Source organism: Thermobia domestica, chromosome 8 (genome assembly GCF_964235325.1).
Source record: "Thermobia domestica chromosome 8, izTheDome1.hap1.1, whole genome shotgun sequence".
In the NCBI taxonomy this organism is placed as follows: domain Eukaryota; kingdom Metazoa; phylum Arthropoda; class Insecta; order Zygentoma; family Lepismatidae; genus Thermobia; species Thermobia domestica.
In genome coordinates, this window is record NC_137461.1 from 248,359,411 (window position 1) to 248,387,349 (window position 27,939).

The 27,939-nt window shown below is 36.0% G+C and overlaps 1 protein-coding gene across 1 annotated transcript in view; it reads right to left on the reverse strand.

Moving 5' to 3' along the window:
• Positions 1–1,152: 1,152 nt before the first annotated feature.
• LOC145691995 (uncharacterized) overlaps positions 1,153–27,939 on the reverse strand; it is a 39,595-nt gene continuing 12,808 nt past the window's right edge. The window contains exons 2-6 of the mRNA XM_081767294.1: positions 25,013–25,105; positions 20,074–20,221; positions 14,672–14,796; positions 8,651–8,803; positions 1,153–1,447 (exon numbers count right to left, since the gene is read on the reverse strand). Coding sequence (XP_081623420.1) covers positions 1,275–1,447; positions 8,651–8,803; positions 14,672–14,796; positions 20,074–20,221; positions 25,013–25,105 — 692 coding nt within the window. The 3' untranslated portion in view covers positions 1,153–1,274. The remainder of the gene's footprint in view (positions 1,448–8,650; positions 8,804–14,671; positions 14,797–20,073; positions 20,222–25,012; positions 25,106–27,939) is intronic.

Consider the following 27,939-nt stretch of genomic DNA (forward strand, 5'->3'; position numbering starts at 1 on the left):
GGAAATCTCTTAGAACATTTATGCCTCCCTCAGTATATTTCGATACCGAAAAGCTACGAGCTGATTGATTGGATGTTATTCCTTGTTATTCTCTCAATGATGGAAAACCTAACAACAGAAAATTTTTATCGTTTATACATAATAAACTTCTGCCTGACTTTTCAATTTATAAATTTTTTTGATCACACTCAAGAGTGAAAAGATGTGTTAAACTTGTAAATCGGAAATCTGTTTTTAAGGTGATTTCAAATTATATTAACATTTGTAAATCACCCCTAAAATTAAACTAAATTTACAAAAAGTCGGAATTTTGGGGTGTCTGAACCCCCAGGACCTACCCTCTATGTACGTCCCTATCCAGAAATATGTATAAATAAATTAATTAATAAAACATTCAGATAAGGTTTAGAGGACAGAGCAGCATAATATAACCTCGTTCACTTGAATAAAGACATTTTAATTTAAATTTTAAAACAAATTCCCCTTGATGTGAACTGGTATTGGGATTCCAAAGAGAGACATAATACAGGGTGTTTCAAAAAGAATGACCTGAGTTTAGAAGTCCATATGTATTGATAAAAGCATACTACAAAAATAGGATAAATTGCAAAATACTCACAAAATCTTCAAGGTTTAGCTATGCTATTACAAGTGCCCTTTGTGTCCACCACCAGCAGCACGAACAACATCTAGACGATAGCTAAATGCCGGAAGTGCGGGGTCGACCTGGACTCTTATCTTTGCACAAGCATCCTGTCTTTTTAAATTGGCGATACCAACGACGAATATTTTTGGGTGCAGGCGGATCAATGCCAAAACGCCGACGAAATGCACGCGAAATCACTGCCTTAGTCTTTGGAAACTGCAGCATACATAACGCCTTCTATTGAGCGGACGCTATCTTACTACTGACTGACTACAAACTGAGAAGACGCATTGACTGACATTTAACGGCAATTTTCTGAAACTCTAGGCCACGCCCATTCAAACAACACTCATTTCCTTGCCAGCACGTCCCATGTTCCGTAATTATTACCGTCCAAACTCAGGTCATTATTTTTGAAACACGGTATATTTGAAATATTAATAATAAGAGCAATCATTAATAAGGTTTTTGCATGTTGTTTCAAAATCAATAGAATATTTTTCCCATTCTTTTCACTTGTTTATTATAAAAACTGTACAAACATGATTTTTTTAAATGTAAAATGATATAAAATAATACAAATATATGATTATGAGTAATAATAACAATAATATTAATAACAATAATTCTATTCTGTACTGAGATCCATTTCCTCTGCTACGTAGTAACTGGCCGGCAATTTCTCCAACAGATTACCAACAATATCTTTCAGAATGTCTGCAAAGTAGACTTGGATTTGAGGGGACAATACTTCGACAACATCCTTTGCGCTTTTCTCCAAGAAAGCGTTGTATGTTTTATCTGTAAGTATACAAAGCACGTAAAAGATCGTTAGATAATATCAATATAAGCTTATACATTATTAGGGTACTAAAATGTTAAACTGTCATTTCAATTAACATCTTATAGTAATGTTCGATGTTCGAGTGTGGTATTTCCTTACTTTCAGCAATCCCTTGTGTTGCTTAGGGAGGATTCTAACTCCAGCATGGGTGAAACAGTGAAGAAGGTTGGGATAATACAAAGAAAGTATCCATACAAAAGAGAAAGGAGACAAGTGCTGAAACAAAGAAGGAAATGAATGATATTGGGAGTAATAAAAGCAATATTGTTTTGAATTTAAATGGCATCAGGCCGAAAATATTTATACTATTCCAATAGCGTTTTTTTTTTTTTTTTTTTTTTTTTTTTTTTGTCAATATTGACGAGTATTTGCCTTTGTTGTTGTGGAGATACTAACTAACAAACTAACTCTATGGCCTATGGAACTCGGAGATTCAATGCCGCGTTCACAAAAACTCCCCATTGACTTCTGTCCTTAGCCAGCTGGATCTAGTTTATACTTTATATTCCTATTTTTCTGAGATCCCTCTTGATCTTAACCTCACATTTACGCCAAATTTTCCTAATGGTCGTTTCCCATTTGGATTTCCAGTTAAAACTTTGAAAGCGTTGCTACATTCTTCCATTCTGGTTACATGACCTGTTCACCTGAGCTTACTTGATTTGATGACCTTAACAAAGTTTGGTAAACGATATACATTATATAGTTTCCTCGTTATGAAGTTTCTGCCAATCCTCATTCCCGTTCCTCTTGACTCTGAATATTCGTCTCAGGATCTTTATTCTCAAGTACTTTTCAGTCTGCGTTCTTGCCTTAGAGTAAGCGACCATGTTTTGTAAATCATACAAGACAGCAGGCAAGATTATCGTTTTATATATTTTAAGCTTCAAATTCCTCGACAGAAATCGCGACGACAAAATATTTTGAACTGCAAAATAACACGAATTTCCTACGTTTAGTCGACACTTAGCTTCTTCATGAACGCTAGAACACGTTCATGAATATGGTTCCGTTCTGTTAATATTGATCCTAGATATTTGAAAGTATCCACTTTATTAAAAGTGTTATTTAATATTTTAATGCATTCATAATTTGCAGGATTACGATTCCGACAAATTTACATTTATTTAATTTTCTTTGCCATTAAAATTGCATTCTTTGCTTCTAAAACCATGTCCCTGCAAGCGTTTAATAAAATCTCTGTATTTTTTTCTAGAGTTCTCTTATCATCCTCTATTATACTTAAATCAACATACTCCATAACATGGTCAACACCATTCAGCTCCAGGCCGTGTGGAGATTCTATGGGCCTTATGCAGAGTCGTTCTGACAATCGATTAGTGTCATACTAAAGTGTTCTACTAACATATGTTTCCTGCAGTAGTCGAGCCTTTAGTATTACGCAAATCATACATCAAAACGGCTCTGCATAAGGCGGTATATGTTTGAAACATCGACGTGGGTTGAATAAACGTCTACACTTAATATGAAGCTGTATTGAAGTTGTACGTTGACATTCTTTTATATGTGTAGTTACATTGGGAATAAATATGATATTGTGTACTATTTATATTATAAAATTATTTGGATATTTAGCCCTAATTGTATTTCGGAGATGGTATGCATTTAACAATATGTATTTTTTTTTTACAATTACACTATATAATAATAACAGTTGGTCAAATTAAATATAATAAATCTCATATTGGTCAAATTATATATATATTTTTATTATTAACAAATATAGTCTAAAAGAAAGTGAAATTTCTAGGTTTTTGTTCCACGGGTATGACTCTTAAGTTAAAGGGCACGGATGTTTATTGAAAGTAAATGATTACGAAAGAATAGATGGAAAGAGACTGTGAGAGGAAACGGAAGAATCTCGACAAAACTCATGGACACGATGTTGTCCACCACAAACTAAAAAAAGAATCATTTGCAGGACATATTGGAATTCACAGTACCTTCTGTTCCTGATATCATTCCATATCAGGATCGATCAATTAAGATAATGTTGACAGGCCGAGATAATGTTGAAGGGTAAGATGCTAAAACAAATTACTCTTAAAGGTAAACACCTCTGGTGTTTGGTGTTCCGGGTTCGATTCCATCTCCCACCAAGTGAACTTTGTGGTGGACAAACGCCGTGTGCGTGGGTTTCCTCGGGGTTCTCCCGTTTCCTCCCACTTTCTTCATTCCACCATTTCATTCATTACTCACCATCACCGTCTCCTTTAACCTAACCGGCATAACCGTGGAACGTAACACTCAAAGATTTCATTTATTTTTTTTTCTTAAAGGTAAAGTTGGGATATCCATTAGACAGAAGATAAGAATGCAATTTGTTCTTTTTACTTTTGAGCGACGATAGGTGAAAAGAAAATATGATGATCGTGAAAAAACCAGATCTAATTCGAGATTTCAATGGATTTACACATTTCATAGCCCTTAAAAGTTGAAATAGTGAATTTTGGATGTCCGTCTGTCCAGTCCTTCCGATCTAAATGTGTTCACTTGCCTTACGGCCGTATCGTTCAAGCTATCTGCAAAAAAATTATAAGCTTAATAGGCCTTATGCAGAGTCATTTTGATGTATGATTAGCATCGTACTAAAAGCCTGAGTACTACAGGAAACATACGTTAGACGAACTCTTTAGTATGGCACTAATCACGCGTCAGAACGACTCTGCATGAGGCCCAATAGTTCTATTCAATTCTTTACAAACGTTTCTCGAATTGTATTCCTATTGCATAAATTTAGACTGGTTTACTGAACGGTGAAAATAAAATATTGTGAGTCTCTCTAAACGGCTGTAACGATTTTGTTTATATTTCAACTGTCAACAATTCATTAGCAGTCTCATAGTATGGTATAAGTTGCTTCTGTGGGAAAGATCTAGAAGAGGTAGTTTACTCTCGGCGTGAGTTTTTCTCGGACAATTTACTCAACGACGACTCAATCAATTTTGTCTATATTTCATAAATAAATGTTCTATTAAGAAGCCTTCAATATGATATGAATCATTCTCTATTAATAAAGTCACAAAGGGTAGTTTACTCCTGAACGGTCTTCTCAATAACGACTCCGGTAATTTTGTTCATATTTTATAAACAAATATTTCTCTGGCAACCCTACAATCTGATATTAATAATTTGTCATGAAAAAATTCACAAGCTGAAGTTTGCTCTTGGAGGTGCTTTTCTCCATATTGTTCACAGAAAGTGCTTATTATCAATAATTTTTTACATGTATATTGCGTAATTGAACACTTTCACGATAATTACAGCATAATAAATAGAACGCATAATTAAGCTGCGTCCAAGAAAACACACTGTTAACCGAAGCTGTGCTATATTTGCCTGCGTTGAAATGCTCCCACTGGTGGTATCCATCACTCTAATTCTCAACATATTCTCCTATTCTCTTGAATCATTGTTGAATCATTGAGGAAAGTTCCCGGGCGCTTTACCCCTCCTCTGCTGGCTTAGTGGTGTCGACAAGGTACGTTAGGAAAAGCGGTCTAAAAGACCTCAGAAGGCCTTTGGGCCATAAGCCCAAAACATAGCATTAAATCTTCTCTTAAACCCTATTTCCCAATACAAGTTAGACCAGGCCCGTATTTAGGCCAATATATTGTGCTTCCCTGTGCTCTAATTAATTTGCTGCCCCCAGCACAAACTTATGTCTCAAACAAGGAAATAACTGATAAGAAAAATAATTGATTACGTTAATCACCATCAGTAATGGTTTAATACTATCTATATTAATAATACAAAAGTTGTCTGTCTGTCTGTAGCGCTTTTCAACTCGAGAACCATAATACATAAAAACATGAAATTTTAATATGTTTAAACGCTCTCAGCGAAATGATCCAAATGAACTGTTTAGGTCCCTAGGTTACACCTGAGCTGAGATATGGCGGTGCAAAGTTTCCAGAAAAATAACATGGAGACATTTTTTAAAATAATCGGAAACGATCAATATTAGAGTTGAATTCACAGTTTTTGGGGTCGTTAAGATTAATAGTAACGGTTTTAATCCAATTCAACTTCAATATCATACTTCACTCCCCAGGGAGGGTGAGATTTTAGAAGTAATCGAAAACGACAGATATTAATGTTGAATTCATAGTTTTTGAGGTCGCTGAGTATAGCGGTATCAGTTTTCATGATGTTCAAGTACATCCTCACCCCTTGGGGTGGGGGTGATAGAAGATGACTTTTTAAAAATAATCAAATAAGCTAGCTAATTAGTAACTACTGTAATTAGAGCGAATCAAACACATTAATATGATTTTTCGCGCTTACGCGGGACTCTGCGGGTTGCTACTTTTAAATATTACTTTATTGTGAGTCTTAAAAAAGTTCCAAAATTTTGCCGCTCTGTGCTCGAGCACAGAATAGCACTTACCTAACTACGGGCCTGGGTTAGACGCATATAGTGTCTTCAGTGTTATTTGTTTTGTTTCCAAAAGGGGTGTGAGTCTATTACGCCAGGTTACTTTGAACTGGGTAATATGCATGCGTGAAAAGTACTATTGGATGTTGGTCTCTTCGAACATAATACGGTGATTACAGTAATCTCTTAATCTAATAATTAAAATATAATGAGCTGAACATCTTTTTCAATATTGTAGGTGTTCCCTGACATATATGGCGAGTTATTTTCCCTTGTGAGCCCTCATATTGTAAACATGCTTGTAACAAGAGAAACAATATTAGTGGAAAGTGGTTGATAAATACAGTAAGGTTAGTCTGTTTATTTGGTGCAGACTGAGAATATTAGGGGCCACTTTGTGGAAAAATTACAGTGAAATATGTTAATTCATAAAGCATCATTACCGTAATATTTAAATACGAGTGATAGTCAAAAGTTTCCGGAAAGTTGTAGTTTTGGCATTTGAGATGCAATTACAATGGATCTTATACAGTACAGTGCTCAGGTTTCCCAGTTATGAATATGACAAGTGTGAACAGGTCATGACAGTCAGTTTACAAGTAGTATAGCTAAACGGAGGAGTCTGTGATAATCAGTTAGTGCATTGTCGCAGTTCGAGCAACATACCAACATCTAATTTTTGTGCAAATTGGGGAAATCTGCTTCAGATACCTACTTTAATAGCCTTAAAATCAGTTTATGGTGCCAGCGCTTTACGGAAAATAGCATTGGTTCCCGTTTCGCCACCGTAGAAGACATCAGAACTAACTTAGGACGACTGAACTTCTGAAGGTACCAAAAGAGGCCTCTTGTCGGTTTTTTCTAGCAATCGCAAAAGCGTGTCGTGTCGTTTCGTCCCAAGTAGCGTTTCTTCCCAGTATCGTTTCATCCCAATCCCACCGCTGTCGTATTGTTTCGTCCCAAGCAGCATTTCGTTCCAATTCCACGAACACGAAACTTAGGTTTCGAGTAGCGTTTCGCCCAGTACTTACACTCACAAACACACAACACACGCATATATTTATTAAGTTTACAGTGCGATAAGCTTCACTGTTGTCACCAGCCTGGACTGCTTGCCCTCTTTTATTGACAGAGGTGGGCCTGCTGTATAAGCTTGGCACTCAACATATACGAAAGGGGTAGCAAGTAACCCACGAATTTCATGGACTCGCGCGGTTAATTCATGGATTATTTTTTTTTAATTTTCATAAACTTAAAAAATCCACGGAATCACCTCACTAGGGCTTAAAACTTAAGGCCTAGTCACAAAAATATAATTGCAGCCTGCGCTTTGTTACTTATTAAATGATATTCGTATATTCCTCACTATCAATAGCTTCGTCCAATATTTTCATATGTCAGTCCTAACGGCTTTCCTTTCTTTTAAATCTATAAGGATTATGTAAGTGACACTTCTCAAAAAGCTCCCGATGTCTCCTGACTTTTCCAGTGACTCAATAGCTCTTATAATTCTGTCATCCATGGAAACATATTTGTGGATTTTCAAACCACTGGTCAACAAAGTAATGAAAAATTCAGTCAATTTTTCGTGGTCTTCTGTGATACTGTGGATATATAGTCATCCTTTCTCCATTTTTGCTGGTTTCAAAAAGGTAAGGCAGCACACATCTTGAGTCCCGTACTTCCATTGGAGAACGGTCGTTAGCAAGTGTTCGAAGTGCCTAGTAGCCTTATCCGGCTGTGCTGCCACCTAGATTAAGTTTCAGAATTACCGGTTGATCGACGGGTGAGTCATCATCTGTGTGGGTTACTGGACGAAACTCTACTCATTAGTCTGTTCACTAATCAATAAACATAACGGTAGCTCGAGACGAACTGCCATGGATTTGCATTCGGACGAAACGCTACTACACCGGGACGAAATGCTACGAATTTTGTCTTCGGACGAAACGCTACTGGGATGAAATACTACGGAGCCCGCAAAAGCGGCAAGTGTGTATGTGTTTCAAAGATTCCTACTTTGAAGGCAATTAAGCAAATGTGTTCTTATATTGCTGTAATAGAGAGCTACAACAAAATTTCAGGGACTCTATGACTGCTTCTCGTAATTTACTTATGAAGACGCCATAATGTAGTCATATAACATAGAAACAGCATTAAAACACAATTACATATTAGGTAATCATTAGCAAACTAGTTAGGTAGATAGTTCCGTATAGTATTGTGTATAGACTGGTACCTACGCAGTAATTGAGAATAGTGTCTTCCCCTACTCCTTAGATGCCCTGGTCTTTAATGTTACTATTATGTCTCTGCTTGTTATCGGAATCTCCGGTTCCCACATTACCCACTGGGTCAAGAAACAAAACATTTCCAAATAACCCTCGTAAAAGTGAGTGATAGGCAGAAGAATCCTTGTTTTCATATCATGACAGTTTATATTAATTTTGTAGGATTGTAAGCTGATGGTGGACAAGCACCAAGAAAATAAAGAATAGAATTAATAGGGAACTATTTTATATAAAGAAAAGTGATGTTAAGTGATGTAGAAGTAAAATAAAGAAAAATGATGTAAAAGTCTATTGCTTGTTATTTTGCAGTAACTCACAATGTATTGTAACTCACTATTGTAAGTAACTCACAATGAGAATACATATTAATTGTTGTTTTTGCTATGAGTAAAATTTTACCTGGCTTATTTGAATTTTTACCAAGTACCGAAAAAGTATTATCTTATATAAATTTTAACAGATTTACTTACAATTCGTGCTAGCATCACTGCTAATAACATTATCAGCTCGAATATTTGCACCTTCTAGCTTCATGTCCGTTTCAATGTAATCAATTTTAGCATAGAGTCTACGATCGACGAATTCCAAATGGTAAACTATGTTGTTGGATAATGAAACATTTGCTGAAAGAAGAGAAAAACAATGATTTTAAATAAGAAAGTAAATAAAATAGCTGTTTTTGTTTGCTGTTCCTGTTTGTACTCACAATACATAGAGTGACTGACACAAAATGGCATTTATTCCGAAGTTGGTCGTCCGATTGGTTTTCGACAAAAAGCCCAATAACAGCTACGAAAATTTAAAAATCATCAATTTTAAGAATCTCTTTGAAAGGGTATAATAGAGTAGGATAAGGTAGAATAGACTAAGATAGAAATAAATAGGGTAGAGTAGGGTTGGGTTAGCTTAGAGTTAGGAAGTTTGGATCCATTTTATTCAAATTAACAGAGTGTAAATTCTTGTCTTTGAGTATGGATACCAACTGGAGCGTCTCTGTACACCTACAGCCATGTTTTGAATAAAAATGCTTCTTACTTTCACATAATTAACCATGTGAAAGTACCTTTGCGCGAAGTAGTTCCTCCCGCTTGCCAAATAGTTCCATGATTATATCCGCTCTCCATACATATTAGCAAGCACACAAACGAGCAAATTATCCATTTCTTCCCGGTAAATTTTCAAAATTTTGCTAGAAATGGACGACCAAATTTGGAACTTCGGCTCACAAAATTAAAGAAAATAAACAATTTTCATTTGATATTAAGCGTTACTAATTATTGTTACTATTACAATATTAGCATATGCTTCTAGCATTAATATAACAAAGCTCAAACTATGAGAAATTGCATATTAAAACCGGAAGTGATAAAACTGTCATTTACAGCTTCATTGAATGGAAAAGATCGGAGGAGGAACCTGTTTTTTGAAACATAGACATTGGGTGTTCTAATTTTATAACCGACAATCGTCTCACTGATTGTATTCACAGCCTCTTAACGGTCGGTATGAAAGTTGATGTTGTGTATTTATATGTGGATCAAACTTCATACTACCGAGTTATCCACATTCATAATGACCCTGAGAAGGCTGGCAATAAAATCAGCAAAACAGTCATCGTTTGTTTGATTAGACCACACGAAGTATAATCTAAAAATCGTAAAATGAAGTGTTCAACTCTTGTCGTGAAAACTTAAAACAGTTAATTATATTGTTAAATTCAATGCCTTCCAGAATGAGCGAAAACCTCCCCACAATGGAAATAAAATGTGGAGCTCTTGGACCTTGTTGAGTGACAGATTTTGCTGAATAAATTTGGCGACAGTATTCCCTTTACGGTACAGTATAATACTCTTGACAGTACATTGCGTTAGTGCTGCACGTTATTACGCACGGGTGTCCGAAGAAAATTTTCAAGGGGGACATCTTCCTGTTTGGTATATTACGTTTGGTACTTTCTATTTATATTAAGAAAATCTTAAGAAATTTAAGTTGTTTTCGTGAGCTGGGGGGCGGGTCCCATCCTGCCCCCTCTTCGAGTGCCCATGTTATTACGATATGCTGATCGATTAATATTTACAAATATCGAAATATTAATGTCAAAAATATTACTGATCAATATATAGATACTTCAGGTATTTGCCGATATTTTAAAATACGATATTTCAATACTTTTTGGTAATTTAGTATGGAATATTGCAATATTTCGGTATTTTAATATGCGATGTTTTGATACTTAAATACGAGATATTTCAATATGTAACATTTTTCAAAATTTCGATGTTTTAACGTGGGATATTATGATATATTATAATGGATACAACGTATATCCATTGCGGTCCAACGTGGCAACGTTTCGTCAGTTCTTGGTACGTTGCCGCCTGGAAGAGAACTGGAGGAGATATTTCTTCTCCAGTAGAGTAAAGCGGGGCAAAAGGTCGCACTTAATGTTCAGCATGCTATTGCTGCTATACCAAAAACAATATTCAGATTATCCATAATTGTTATTTTTTCTCGAAAGCCATGTGAAATGAATCTTTTTATAAAGCATATATAAATATGGTAAATTAATATATTGTTATGTATTCTTCGTTAATTATTTTGAACTTCTGTGCATAAAAATTCTGTAGTTACATTTTACTGATTATGACACTGTATTTCATATAAACATAAGTGAATAGAAGGAAACGTGTAAAATAAATAAAGAAAATTGTTTTAAAAAAATAATAAAAAAATTAAATAACAATATTATATTTAGCTCAAAAGGAAAAACATTTTTTTTGAACAAAAAATATATGTATTGTAACAACAAAGCAATTTTTGCCTAATTATTTACATTAAAATTTAACAATGAAATATTGTTAAAACCGACGGCCTCATTCAAATTTGTAACATTCAAAGTTAATTAAAACTAGCATATATTACCCGCTTCGCTGGGTTGAAATGAAAATTTAAATGCACAACTCCATATCTCATGTGTTTAATACCCGTGAAATATGCTTGCAGTAAATGTTAACATTATATCGCCTGTCATTTATGTTAACCCGCCGAGTGACACGGTCATGCGGGTTGCATATAAATACGTTTATTTTTACCTATGATGAACTAACAAAGGATTTGTACGTTATGGACACTTGAATGGTCCATTATCTCAAGACACTGGTAATTAAAAATTAAAGTGATATGATAAAAACAATCTAGGGTCCAAATCCTAATAACCCCCCAAAAATGAAAGAAATTGGTTCAGCCGTATTAGCGTGATGAGGGAACAAAGGATTTGTACGTTCTCTTTTATATATATAGATTATATATATAGATTAGAAATTAGACAACAATAAGATCCCACTTTGCATTAAGTCCGCTGGCAAAACTACAAAATATTACATTCCTTGAACAGTGCACAATTTACATTTTACAGATTATTAAAATATAATTATTCACTAATACACTATTTCCTAATTATTTCAAATTTTGCAAAAAAATAAACAATATTAAATATATTGTTAATTGTTCCTTTTAACTTATTCAAACAAAATCAACGTTAAATGTATCTTGAAATGTCAATAGGTTACTGTATAATTGTCGTCTATAAATAATAATAATAATAATAATAATATTTTTTATTATAATGAAATATTTCAATAATCATGAATATTTCTATATTTTAATATGTGATATTTTGATATTTATCGATGTTTTGAAATTTTAATGTAGAATATTTAAAAGTTTCGACACTTTAATATGGTGCATTTCGGCATTTTAATATGGAACATGTTCATATTTCTTCATATATCGGTATCAACAGTTTTAAATTACATTTTATTCGACATTCAAATCTGAATATTATACAGCCGTACATTGCAATACCTTCGTTAGTATTTGGTCTAGGAATTAATTCGTGCGGTTGGTACGCACACATTGAAGCTGTAGTACAAACACAAAATACATAAATACCTTAAGAAAAATATTGTCCATCGCTAGCCACCACTTTCGCCCATCTGTCAGGCAATGTACGGATTCCGTGGCGAAAGAAGTCCTCATCCTTGGAAGCGATCCAGTCAGAGACCCATGTTTCGATATCTTCTGAAGAAGTAAACCGCTGTCCAATCAAATCGTTGTTCATGCAATCGAGGGGTAAAACTTCCCATCCGACATTTTCTAAATAGGTTTTGACCGGTTTCGCGACATGTGGGCGAGCGTTATCATGTTGAACAATAACTTTATCATGTCTGTTCTCCCATTCTGGTCGTGTTCTTGCCAGAGCTTGCTTCAAACGCATTAATTGTCGTCGATAACGTTCTCCATTCATAGTTTCACCCGGTTGCAGCAGCTCATAGTACACCACATCTTTCATATCCCACCATATGCACAGCATAACCTTTGCACAGTGAATATCTCGTTTTGGTTGTGATGGACCTGGTTCACCTGGTTTCACCCAGGCCTTTTTTCGTTTAGGGTTCTCGTAATGGATCCACTTCTCATCACCCGTAATAATTCGATGCAGAAACCCCTTTCTGCTCTGTCGTTGAAGCAGCAATTCGCAAATGGTTTTTCGTCTTTCAACGTATCTGTCTTTCAATTCATGTGGAACCCAATGTGACATCTTTTGAATCATTCCCATGGCTTTCAAGCGTTTGGAGACTGTTGTTTGATCAACGCCTAATGCTGCTGCAAGTTGTTCCTGCGTTTGACACGAATCCTGCTCGAGCAATGCTGTCAATTCTTCGTCTTGAAATTTTTTTGGCTGTCCAGCTCGCTCTTGGTCTGCCAAGCCGAAATCACCACTTCTAAACCGTGCAAACCACTTCTGACACGTTCGCTCAGCTAGAGCATGGTCACCATACACTTCCACCAAAATACGATGACTTTCAGTCGCACTTTTCTGCATGTTAAAGTAATGCAGCAGGACACCCCGCAAAAACACTTTATCAGGCACAAATTGCGCCATGTTCACTTAACTACAAACTGGTGTTGTTGACGCTTTAATCCACTGCCCTATACTACGAACGATACGCGATGACAGGGGTTTGCAACACATGTGTGGATACACGGAACTGTGGGACGCTCCGTTCGTTGCGCCATCTCTTGTCCACCCGCACGAATTAATTCCTAGACCAAATACAAACCGATGAACTATAGTATTTAATCTTTCCGATTTAATAGCCCTGTTCAAATCGTTTCTACTCTTATTTTCTTGAGAAAAAACACTGTCGTGCTCAATGGGTTCTACAGTTCGAGATTTCTCCAACGCTTTTGTTTCTGAGCTCAAAATTGATCTGTTTCTCGTAACATTTGTCCTGTACTAAATTGATAATTTGCTATTTATGACACGTGAAAATGTGATCCATCAACTCCACTATTTCTTTAAACTTTTGTCAGAGCTAGTTATCTGAAAAATGTTATGAGCGAGGCTACTTTAACTATAAGAGAAATAAATTAATTCTTAGCTCTTGACGATATGTGGAGGTGTGACCACAGTCAACACCACCATTTATTCTCTTCAGAACTTTCAACTGGGAAGGTTGTGAGCGAGGCTACTATAAGTATAAGAGAAATAAACTGTACTATAGCTATTGATAATACGTGAAGGTGTGACCATAGTCAATATCATTATTTCTTTAAACATTCATCAGAGCTAGTTATCTGAAAAATGTTATGAGCGAGGCTACTTTAACTATAAGAGAAATAAATTAATTCTTAGCTCTTGATGATATGTGGAAGTGTGACCACAGTCAACACCACCATTTTTTCTCTTCAGAACTTTCAACTGGGAAGGTTGTGAGCGAGGCTACTATAAGTATAAGAGAAATAAACTGTACTATAGCTATTGATAATACGTGAAGGTGTGACCATAGTCAATATCATTATTTCTTTAAACTTTCATCAGAGCTAGTTATCTGAAAAATGTTATGAGCGAGGCTACTTTAACTATAAGAGAAATAAATTAATTCTTAGCTCTTGATGATATGTGGAGGTGTGACCACAGTCAACACCACCATTTATTCTCTTCAGAACTTTCAACTGGGAAGGTTGTGAGCGAGGCTACTATAAGTATAAGAGAAATAAACTGTACTATAGCTGTTGATAATACGTGCAGGTGTGACCATAGTCAATATCATTATTTCTTTAAACTTTCATCAGAGCTAGTTATCTGAAAAATGCTATGAGCGAGGCTACTTTAACTATAAGAGAAATAAATTGATTCTTATCTCTTGACAATATGTGAAGGTGTGACCACAGTCAGCAGTCAGCACCACCATTTATTCTCTTGTCAGAACTCTCAACTGGGAAGATTTTGTGTGAGGCTACTATAAATGTGAAAAAAAATAAATTGATCCGTAGCTATTGATGAAACAAGCTTGTGTAACCACAATCAATACCACTATATCTCTGAAGTATTAACTGAGGTCGTTGACAGGAAATGTTCTAAGCATGGCAAGTGCCCGTATGTTAAATCATAAAGGTACTTGAATGAGCGAAGTTCTGTTACTTACTAAGACTGATGCTAAGTTCTCCAATATCCGTTGCGTTTATTGTAATGAGGCGGTAGTAATTTCTAAAATCTGTATCAATTTTTATTTGGGGTATGGTAAGATTCATCTTGAATCCATCTTCTAAACTGTAAATAAATAAATAAATAAGATAACAATCCATAATAATTATCTCCACAAATTTATATAAGATAAGATACAACTCACTTAGCAAGAAACGTACATTGGATACCTAAAGGAGATTAGTTCTATGATACTTTCATTTCCACAAGATGTCCTAGTTTTGCCCGTGGACATTCCGTGGAATTTTAGATATCTTCTTATACCTAATGTTGATTACGAGATGAAAAATATGTTTCTATATTCTAAACGATACGAGGAAGGACAAAATTCTAGTCTCATTTTCGAAATGAGAATCTATGCGAAACAAAAGATTTCACGAGTCATATGGACAACACTAATTCACTCAAGGTTTAGATCCCAAGCATTGTATTCCTGTTACATGATTCATAGTATAAAATACTATAAATTGATAAATTCATTGTATGAGCACAATGAAGCCGTGTAACGTGGGTTCCTGTCACCACGGCATGGCGCGTCCTCAGGTTGCGGATCAAGGAGAAGGCCTCTAGATATAGAGGTTAGCTGCGAATATACTGAATAAGCAGTCGCGGACAGTCGACTAGGAGTGGTCCTCCAGCTTTGAGGTTTGGGTAGGGCTAACAACCTCATACTGAAAAAAAAGCACTTGTTCAGAAATATGCACAAAAGCCTCGGACAAGGACTGATAACTTGGCACGACCTCAGCAAAAGAAAATGGACATGAGATTTGGAACATGGAATATTAGGAGTCTTTATAGGGCAGGCACATTAAAATCCGTAAAAGTGAGTTAGAGAAATACAGGATGGACGTAGTAGGAGTTCAGGAAGCTAGGTGGGAAGGAAATGGATCTGAGAATTCCGGAAATTTTACGTTCTTTTACGGGAAAGGAAATAAAAATCACCAGTCAGGAACAGGGTTTTTGTTCATAAACGTATACTACCAGCAATTAAACGGGTTGAATTTGTTACTGATAGACTTTATTTTATTACTCTTAAGGGACGGTGGTGTGATATTATTGTTTTAAATGTACACGCCCCAGCTGAAGATAAGGATGACGATATAAAAGACAGTTTTTACGAAGAAGTGGAACGGATATTTGACCAACTCCAGCGATACCATATGAAAATTCTATTAGGGGATTTCAATGCGAAGATAGACGAAATCGATCAACTATCGACCAAATATTTACCGTTCGCCAAATACTCGAAAAAAAAGTGGGAATACAATACCCCGGTACATCAACTATTTATTGATTTTAGAAAGGCGTACGATCAGTTAGGAGAGAAACATTATTCAACGTTCTTACAGAACTTGGAATACCGAGAAAGCTAATTAGATTAATTAAGATATGTTCAAATGAATCCCAAAGTAAAGTCCGGGTAGGAAAATTTTTGTCCACGAGCTTTCACGTCGAAAATGGCCTGAAACAAGGAGATGCGTTGTCGCCATTATTATTTAACTTCGTTCTGGAATACGCTATAAGGAAAATCAAAGATAGCAACCAGGGCCTACAGTTGAACGGTATTCACCAGGTTGTGGCATATGCTGATGATGTAAATTTAATACGGGATGATAGGAGAATAATAGAAAGACATGCACAGATCTTATTAAACACTTGCAGGGACATGTGTTTAGAAGTAAATGCAGAGAAACTAAATACATGGAAGTGCGTCGGGACCGGAATACAGCAAATTATGGATGCGTTAAAATATTAAATAATACTTTTGATAAAGTGGATAGTTTAAAGTATCTAAGATCAGTATTAACAGAGGAAAATCATATTCACGGAGAAATTAAATGTCGATTAAAAGCAGGGAATTCGTGTTACTATTCGGTTCAAAATCTCTTGTCGTCGCGAATTCTGTCAAGGAATTTGAAGCGTAAAATATACAAAACGATAATCATGCCTGTTGTTCTGTATGACTGCGAAACATGGCCGTTTACTCTGAGGGAAGAACATAGACTGAAAGTATTTGAGAACAAGATTCTGAGACGAATATTCGGACCCAAGAGGAACGGGAATGGGGAATGGCGGAAACTTCATAACGAGGAACTACATAATTTATACGGTTTACCCAATATTGTTAGGGTCGTCAAGTCTAGGAGGCTGAGGTGGGCGGGTCATGTAGCTAGAATGGAAGAAAGTAGAAACGCTTTTAAAGTCTTGACTGGAAGACCAATCGGAAAACGACCATTAGGAAGACCTAGGCGCAGATGGGAGGACAATATTAAGATGGGTCTCGCAGAGATTGGAATACAAAGTAGAAACTGGATCCAGTTAGCTAAGGATAGAAGTCAGTGGAGAGCTTTTGTGAACGCGACATTGAACCTCCGGGTTCCATAGGCCATAGAGTTAGTTAGTTATGAACACAGTGAAAACCATTTATCGTTTAAATACATTACATGCAAATTCTTACACATTGTACTCCAATAATGAATACGATTTGAATGTTGTTCTCTTAGATTCTCGTAAGGCCGGTTAATCTAACTTTTGTGCCCCTGGGTCCCTGGTTTAGTGGCTATGTCCCAGGGGTGCATAGAACTACCCGGGGGTACATAGGATCACCTTCCAAGGTAATGAATACCTTATGGGGACTTCTAGAAGTTTGGAGGTCCACCTCGTTCTCTTTTATGTGTGTAAACTTTCCAAAAATTAAGGTGGCCCTATATAAACCCCTCCAGGTTGAACATTAATTTACTCCTAATCTGGAAAAATGTATTCAATCATATAATGATACAAGGAAATAACACTTCATCAAAGAGAATAAAATAGGTGAAAAACTTCCGAAATTTATGTTTTTGGTAATTTTGCACCCACAAAAGGGAATGAGATGGGTCTCCAAACTTCTAGAAGTCCTATAAGCTATTTCTATGGTACCCATTGACTTGGAAGCTAATCAAGGGTACTCCTGGGTCCTATGGCCCCTAGAGGTGATCTTATGGAATATCTGAACCACAGTCTCTGGGTAAGGGTTCCGGAGGCACAAAAGTTAGATCAACCGTCCTCAACACTACTGTAAACCTCATGAATATTTCTGTTATCTTTAAATTTTCTACTGCGAGCATTAATGTCCCTGGATAATTATTAAAACTTATGGGACGGGAAAAATACATCCCATGCCCATATTTTGTGTGGAAACATTTATTTTTTTGTTTCATTTAATTCTTACTTTCTCAGCGTTGAAGTCCCAGACTTTAGCATTACATTACTTTTGACATACAAGGAATTAAAGCAAATCGTAAATTATAAATAGTTATGAAATGTGACATTCCGTCTCGAAAATTAGACTAATTGTACATCTTTAAATTAGAGATGAGACAAGAATTCGACACAAGACGAGAAATGTCACGATTCTCATGGATAATATCAGGTCACAAAAGTTTTAGATCTCAAACATTGTTCTAGTGTTATACAATTCATAGCATAAAATCTATAAATTCATAAAGTCTGTGTTCGAACACAGTGAAGAGCACTTATCAACGTTTAAAAAGACGTAATTCATTTCAAAATATGCTTCAATAATAAATGTATTTTAAATATGTCATATCGCACCGTTCATGGACGTCTTGTGATGTGGAAGAATTCTGTTGATTTGTAGTTGAAATTAAGCAAACACTCAGGGTATAAATGAAGTATATAAATTTATAAAACCAGATAAGCCTTCTACAACATTTTCGACATGAGACGAGAGAAACCTAAATTTTCTCGTCTTGTCTAGTCTAATATTGTGGACAATACTAATAATTAATGAAAACCTTTATGTTTAAAATCACAAACACTTCCTTGAAAACTAAATATAGGTGTACCTAGTGTACACAAAAGTACTGTTATAAATAATTATTGCTAGGTGTCAGAAGCAAGAACTGAAAGAAGGTACGATGTTCACATAGCTTCACCTTTGCAACCACACAAGCCAGCAAGTAATACATTTACTCATCAATGCCACACTCAACATTAATATATATTGAACTAAATAGTACAACTGAGCACCATGATATCATCGCTACCAGCCGGTCATTTTTCAAATGTAATTCAGTCTATATTCCCGTAGCTATGATTGATTTTACATATGCGTACGAGGCAGAATCCTGATGGAGAGCTACGGCAACATTGTGATATTGATATCCGAAACTTGCCTCTGGCAAAATGGGAAATAACAGTGTGTTACGAACTGATTATGTTAATGAACCATAATAGCAAATATACAAACAAGTGTTTAGTACTTAGAGACTATTCAAAAATTAAAATAGATAAATTTCCAGGATTATGGATACCACTTTTTGATAGTTATTGTTACATACATCAGTTAAGGCGTATCTGCAACAACTATTCCGGGAGAGGCAAAAATTGTTGCCAACTAAATATATAAGATATCCACTACATTGTCTCGTAATGCAAGTGTATTCAATTTAGAAAATATCCAGAGAAGATAAATACAAAGACTCAAGAACTGTCTGAACTGTTTGTTTTGAAACGTTACAAGGTGCCATCGAATTGCTTTCCCCTTGCATTTCTTTTCTGTAATGGAGATAATGCTTTACCCTCAGTTTCCATCAGTTTATAGTAGCTACCGACACTAATAGTTATGGCTATAGCAATTTACAGTATAGAAAGGTGCTACGAAAAGAGTATGGTAATATTTTTGGTGATGTTACTTTCAGCTAAGAGGTACTTAATAACCTTATGACGATAATAATTCCCAACATAGAAAGCGCTACGAAATGGAATGTGGTAATAGTTTTGAAAGTTTTTCTTCCAGCTAAGAAGTACTTAGCAACTTTATGATGATAGTAGTTTGCAGCATAGAAAATGTCCGACGAAACAAGGTGTGGTAATACTTTCGGAAATGTGCTACCAGTTAAGAAGTACGACAAGGTAACTTTATGACAATAGTAGTTTACTACAAAGAAAGCGCTACAAATAGAATGTAATAATAGTTTTGGAAATGTTACTTCTATCTAAGAAGCAACATTATGACAATAGTAGTTTAGAACATAGAGAGCGTTATGAAATACCGCGCAATGTTACTTAAAGCTAAGAAGTACCGGTACGACGTGATAACTTAACCCGATAATTGTTTCCAACATAGAAAGCTTTGCGTTCTATGGAAGAATGCCATGATAACGCATGAACCAGAATACACCATAAAGATTGTTAAGTCTACAACAGTAAGAGAGAGGGGAAACGATGTACAACCGTACTTATCCAATTATGTTTTTCGCGATGGGACAAAATATTGTTTGAATATCGTGGTAAATATTCTTACTGATCTATATAATTAATAAGTCTATAATCATTTACCTAATTCCTGCAACTTTTGCCTTGCTCAAGCCTCGAATTTCTGGGTGAGACAGTGTCATTGCAAAATAATAGTTTCCCACATCAGCTTTCATAGTATAATCCTTCGACTTCATGGGATCGATAGCCTTGATTCCGAAAGAAGGTAGGCCTGAAACAAGAATACAGAAAAGTTACACTAAAAAGAAATAATGTGTACCCTTTTTATTTATACATTCTAATCAGAGTACAAGTAATTTTGCTGACCTTCTTTTAAATGTTGAAGAAAGTACGTATACTTATTCAGATCAAAATAACGTATAACACTATTATATTCATATCTAATTTTGATCCTTAGATGCTTTTCCTGAATAAAGTAAGATTTCAAACCAAGCAAGGAGAAAGATCTTTTCATTCGGTTTAGATTTACCATTGCTGAGTATTCCTAAAATTACCTTGAGTGTTTCCACAGAAGTTCAGCTATAACGTATCGTGCTAACTTCATGACGATAGCGGTTAATAGGCTATGAAATAGAGCTCCAAGTGTTTGGGAAATCCTTTTAGCTGCTAAGAAACACAAAACTAAAAACCTTATGATAGTGAATGCTTACAGCATTAAAGTGCTACGAAATTAGGTGGAAATACTGTAGTAATCGAAATGTTATGCTTAGCTTGAAATAGAATGTGGTAACTTTATCACAATGTTAATTTATTTATGTAGAATGTGCTGCAAAATAAGGTAGACAGATGTTTTAAAATGTTACTTGTATTTAAGAAATAGAACATGATAACTTTATAACGATAGTTGTTTTCAATATAAAACGTGCTATGAAATACAGTGATAAGAGATTTGGAAATGTTACTTGTGGTTAAGAAAAAGAGCATGATAACTTTATGACGATAGTAGTTTTCAGAGTAAAAATGCTATGAAATACAGTGATAAGAGATTTGGAAGTATTACTTGTGGTTAAGAAAAAGAGCATGATAACTTTATGGCGATAGTTGGTTACAGCATAGGAAGTGTTACGAAATAGAGTCAACATAGGAAGAGTTATGAAATAGAGGTTTGGAAATGTTACTTTCAGCTAAGAAGCACGTGAAAACTTTATATGATTAAAGTGGTTTTCAGCATAGAAAGTACTACGACATAGAGTGATAAGGGTTTCGGAAATGATATTTCCAACCAAGCAATACGACAGAAACGACATGGTTTATAAACGATAACCCTGTCATGTTATATTTCTTGGCTGAAAATATATCTAAATGTTATAAAACTATTATGTGTTGGTATGGCCATAAGCTTCTTCATACTTCCATGCGCTTTTTTCTACTATAATCTCAGCAGTATTACCATGCTTAATCCGCTTTAACTTCTCACAAGGGAACCTTCCGAAAATGATAGTTGCAGTGAAAAATGTGGCCTATGCCAATTGAAAGAGATGTAACAGAGATGAGCATTTCCAAAAACTTAGCTGCCCATAGCAATAGGTTCAAGAAATATAAGGGGTGGAAGTTCGGGAAACAGCAAGGTTGGACAAGGGGGAAAAGTGCAAATTCCGCAAAAAAAAAGGGGGGGCACGGCAAAATACAATGCTGACAAGTGATGTATAGAAAGAGACTTGCCACAATAGGGAACAAATGAAGGCCACCAATGGGGTTAACAGTGTTGCCAACTGCAATGAAAAGTACATGTTTTGCAAAGAGCACTATATGTAGTGAGTGCAATATTCAGTGTCATGTAGAACATAAGATATGACGTGTATAATCAGTGGTACAATCTAACAAAAGAGAATAGAAAAAACAGAAGTACGAAAAATACGGAAAAGACGAAGTTGGCCACAATGCGCCACATTTGATCACGAGCTGTGCATATTAAAATGAACAAAACAAGAAGCACCAACTATGCAGGAAACCGACGTACCTAGAGTCGAAAAAAAAAAACGAGTTCCAAAGTTGGCAGCACTGGCCATGAAAATCCAGACAATTCTAATATAGTTAGGCCACTCGCTTCACAAAAAGAAAATTCCGGCAAGAGGCATTAGCCTTCGCATCATTTGTACATGCTCGTCCACATTGTACGTGCAATTATTCGATGAGACAATGGTCCAAACAGAAGATACATTTGCAGTGAGCATAGCGGAATACTGCCAATCCGTCATACATGGTACAATGATCGCCTGTGAATGTCTCGAAACAGTACTCTAGACGTGTCGGATCCTTTGGTGGTCTTTCTATCACATATCCACACCAGTAGAAAGCAAACATAATCAAAAGCTTGATCTGCTGTGTGTTGCTGTCTGCAGTACTATCACCGCCTATATGATGTATCCAGAGTGACCCACCTAACTCTGCGACTGAAATAGTTTCAAAGCGAAAAAAAAAATGTGACATATCCAGTTGTACAGGAATGTACCCATGTCAGCGGGCGAGAAACTTCCGTGAGACGCAAGTGCCCCCAAGTCCCCCATCATAGGGTCCCAGGGACTAACTTCAAATTTTCTAATAGCACCATCGGTCGAGTTATATTTCTTTCGATAAATCATGGAATATGCAACAACGCATATCAGAAATATTTACTATATGGGATTTCAAAATGGCCGCCAAAAATATCTGCTCGGGTGACAAGAACAACGTGCATTTTTGGTGGCCATTTTGAAACCCGTGCTTCATATGGCAAATGTTTCTTATAGGCGGTGTTGTATCTATCCAGAGAAATATCATCCGCCCCCTGTTCCCATTTGAAATGTTGCGGTTGACCCCTCGAGCCTTATGATGGGGACCCTGGGGACTTGCTTCTTACAAAGTTTTCTTGGCTCTCGACATGAGTACATTCCTGTGCAATTGGATTTGCAACATCTCTTTTCGCTTCGCAGCAATTTGAGATCACAATGTTCGATGCCATGTTAAGATACAACATATATTTCTGGCGGCCATGTTGAAAAACATGCTTCATATAGCAAATGTTTCCTATATGTGTTGTTGCACATTCCATGATCTATCGAGAGAGCTACCACTCGGTCCCTGTTGCCATTTGAAATTTTGAAGTTGGCTTCTGGGGCCCTATGATGGGGATCCTGGGAGCACTTGCTCCTCACAGACTTTTATCATGGCCTGACATTGGTACATTCCTGCACAACTGGATCCGTCACATTTTTGTTCGTTTCTCAAATCTTTCAGGTCACAAAGTTTGGTGGGACACCCTGTATATTCCCACACACGACCCAACCATGACATAATGTTTACTTCTATTATAGGTTGTAGGAACCCAACCATTTCATGTTCCCCGACTTGGAATTGCCTCAATCACTCTAGCATTGATGCATTCCGAGTGATGCCTGTTGCCGGAATTTTCTTTTTGTGAAGCGAGTAGCCTAACTATATTAGAATTGTCTGGATGTTCATAGCCAGTGCTGCCAACTTTGGAACTCGTTTTTCTTTTCGACTCTAGGTACGTCGGTTTCCTGCATAGTCGGTGCTTCTTGTTTTGTTCATTCTAATATGCACAGCTCGTGATCAAATGAGGCGCATTGTGGCCAACTTCGTCTTTTCCGTATTTTTCGTACTTCTGTTTTTTCTATTCTCTTTTGTTAGATTGTACCACTGATTATACACGTCATATCTTGTGTTCTACATGACACTGAATATTGCACTCACTACATATAGTGCTCTTTGCAAAACATGTACTTTTCATTGCAGTTGGCAACACTGTTAACCCCATTGGTGGCCTTCATTTGTTCCCTATTGTGGCAAGTCTCTTTCTATACATCACTTGTCAGCATTGTATTTTGCCGTGCCCCCCCTTTTTTTTTTTTTTTGCGGAATTTGCACTTTTCCCCCTTGTCCAACCTTGCTGTTTCCCGAACTTCCACCCCTTATATTTCTTGAACCTATTGCTATGGGCAGCTATTTTTTTGGAAATGCTCATCTCTGTTACAGCTCTTTCAATTGGCATAGGCCATATCTTTCACTGCAACTATCATTTTCGGAAGGTTCCCTTGTCAGGTTTCCTCAGGTACCGTGACGTTTGACAGAAGCTGTGAAAATGTTACTATTGAAAGGGAGTGAGACGGGAGAATAAAACCCACTTCATCAACCTTAGCTTGTCGAGTTGATAGGAAGACGCCTTACCGATTTCTTCACCGCGGCTCTGCTATTTGGTTATGACATTTTATGGTATTAATATGGTAGTAGTGGCTACTCGAACCTTATCCATACCAGCTTTTGTACTGTATTAATTCGTTCATGCACCTTCAGAGGACACCTATTACACTACCCTGCAGACGATGGAAAGAACTAATGCTCATGCCATTAACAGAAAGTGCCCATACTTGAATACATTTCTAATACTCTTCTTATACTAATTTTGGTATTCTAGATTCAATGGAACTATTTTCAAACATATCGGGCAATGGAGTCCTAGAAAAATTATCTCGAAATTGCGATTTAAACAAATATAAATATCCCAACTTTGAGGCCATTTTTCTTGTGTCCTCATGAACGGATGTGTTTTTAAAAAGTTTCATTGCATTCAGCATCCCCGAATTAGTGTAAAAAGCGTTATTAGAAAGTTATCCAAAGGTGGGCACGTTTTACCAGTGGCGTGAGCGTTAGTTCTTTCGAGACGTTTTTAGAATGTGTTCATTACAAAGAACACTACTTTTTATAAAGAAATACTCAATAATCTCTCCATTTGCAACTATTTTAATTATTTTTTTTAATGCATAATGCTTATGAAAACTCAAGGAAACCAAAAGGCATTTTAATGTTTTCAACTTGTTAACAGAAAAATACAGATCAAGATAACAAGAAGTGTAAATTTTTCTACAGGGAGTAATTTTAAGTGAGAATTACTATTAGAGATAGAATCACATATTCCGTCCATTCTTGAGTATACTTCTAGCTTTGTGTTAATATGTTCTCTTTAGTGCAGAAAGAAAAACGTTAATAAAAGTAAATAACTTACCTTTCCTTAAATGGGGAATAAATTCATTGATAGCTTGTATATAACAATCTGTCATCTCGTCTCCTGTATTTGGGCATTTCAGGAACTTGTGACCTGTGGAAGAAATGAATGGTCAGTGATATAAAACAAATTTACAAGTAGTTACTATTACCAATATGTGTGTCACTGTTAGATGGTATGTGCATTAGTGTTGTAAGTATGTGACACTACCAAGAGGAAATGAAAAAATAAGATACAATCGATTACTCATTGGTATGTAATTTTTAATATATAGTATACAAAACAATAATCTATACCAGCAAAATAAGAGCTCCTAAACGGTTATATGGTTAGCCTATGGGGTTTCGACGCGGGAATTGTGGGTTCTATTTCAAGTGAGAGCTCACGTCTCATATAGCCTCTGGGCTGACAATGACGCTAAGCTCCAAATCAACCAAAGGAGCAGAATACAAATTATTAGCTATATCATATTCGAAACAAGGTGTCTTCCCACTTTGCCTAATTCCTATTTTGCCTAACACTTTATCAGCAGCCAACCACAGATAATAATCACATCCGCCATTTTAGGTCAATTCTCATTTGGCCTAACTCCCGTTACGCCTAACGATTTTATCAGGAAGGAAATACCTCCTATATAGAAGGTGTGATAGTGTTTCCATACATACATAAATAAGTGACAGAATCTTACATACATATGAAAGTCCTTGTTGACAAAAGCAACGCTATTTTATACCGTGATTTGTTATAATGTATTGAAAACCAGATTACGAAACGAAGAAATTTCTTTATTTTCTTATATAAACCAAGGATCTTATGAAATAGAAGATCTGCCCTTACAACAAAATCTTCAAGCCATACGTCACAGTTTCGCCACCCCTACTCTGCCCACTCCGCCCAATAGGATCGCAATGTTTTGAGCCAACAATCATGGCAGAAACGAAAGTAGCCAATCAAACGATGGCGGAAACGAGAGTAGCCAATCAGACGTACCGATGCTCGGTTGTTTTTTGGCTTCATCTATTTAATAGGATGACGATACATATGGGCAGATCCTCTATTTATAACATCATTGACATAAACGTTATATTCTATTATTTGCGTATGTGTGATATGTCATTTAGAAGGGTTCGCCGTATAGAAGTGAATGTAATATACTGTAGATTTGTGATGTGTTTTTGACAAAGGCTAACTACTGTTATCTGCTGCTGGACGACTATGTATGTATTCACACAGTATAGTTACAATATTTTATATTTGAAATATCTTTTGTTATAACTTGAAATAAGTAGTCCATTTTTTTCTTTTTTAGCAAACTTAATTGTTCATTGTGATAAGTTCTTAATAGGGATGGGCAAAACCTGTTTTTATAAAAACCGAAAACCGGTTTCCATAAAAACCGAAACCCGAAAAACCGACATTTCGGTTTTCTCCAAAACCGGTTCGGTTTTCTCCGAAACCGGTTATCAGTTTCGTTCAAAACCGGTTCGGGTTTTGACCTGATCCGGTTTCGGTTTTCTCCAAAACCGGTTCGGTTTTCACCGAAACTGGTTTCGGTGAAAACTTTTCGAAAAAACATAAAACTATTTCTGTGGAAATGGATTCGGTTTCCGGAGAACAACGAAACACCATTCTGGTCAGAAATAGAACAAATTTAAAAAAACCGGAATCGGTTTTGAAGAAAACCGAAACCGGATCAGGTGAAAACCCAAACCGGTTTTGAACGAAACTGATAACCGGTTTCGGAGAAAACCGAAACCGGTTTCGGTGAAAAATAAAAACCGTTTTTTTGAAAATTTTCAAAAACCGGTTTCGGTTTTCCTGAAACCCGAAAACCGAAAAACCGGTTTTTGTGCCCACCACTAGTTCTTAATATGATTGTAGTAATGTCTTTAGAGTTGCCATATTACCCGATTTTAGCAGGTACCACCCGATTTTCAGGTTCTATATCCGTCCCCCGCTTAATCACTTCTTAATAACGAAAATCCACCCTCTTTTTTGGATTGGAGAAGAATCTAAGACGACTTTGTTGATAAAGTATTGTTATATCCAACGTAAACCGCTACATCTCTGTATCAATCTCAATCGCGATTGAGTTAAGATAGGCCTCGCGCTTAGGCTGTGAGCTATTTGCCCAGTGCGCGTGCGCAGAGCCGTTTACTAATAAGAGATTTGTTCTAATGCACAGTGGGTTTCTTTGTGTAATTCATATGTTTTTAATGTACTGGAGGTTCTATACGAATGAATATTCATTTGTGGATGTTGTGACAAACATACTTGAATTATGACTTCATATAAGTTATTTTGTGTTTCTTAGCGAGAGAACCGTATGAACAATATCTGCCATATATCGCTTTTCTTTTTTCGAAAACTTGCCTTACTGATATTCTTACAATTATAGATATACTTAATACTTACTTTACAATTCGAGACTCACATTTGTTGAACAATAAAACATTAAAGGCAAAAACTAAATTTGCTTTAGTTTAGTTTCGTTACAAAAGTAATTGAAAGTGTCCCTTAACAAAGAAATCACTTAGAAAAAAAGCAAAAGGTCCGAAGGATCCCAGGTCAGTATTTGTAATACACAACTTCACATCGTATTTACGGTTTAGAATACCTCGACACATTCTATGACACATTCATCCACTTGTGGTTGCTTTTGGTATATTGTACAAAAAGCACATGAGTTAGACTTTAACTTGATTTTTCCCATTTTTTAAAAAGTGTGGGTTAGACCACTGTTGCGCTCACCCCGTTAATTTTAAAATATGGCAGCCCTAAATGTCTTTGATGTGAGTTATATTTTTAATATATATATTCGAAATATTTTATGGTACAGTTATGTGGCTTTTGCATGTAAGTTTCTGTCATTTATGTATAAGTATGGATCAGATCTTCTATATAGAGGTATTACCTTTCTGATAAAA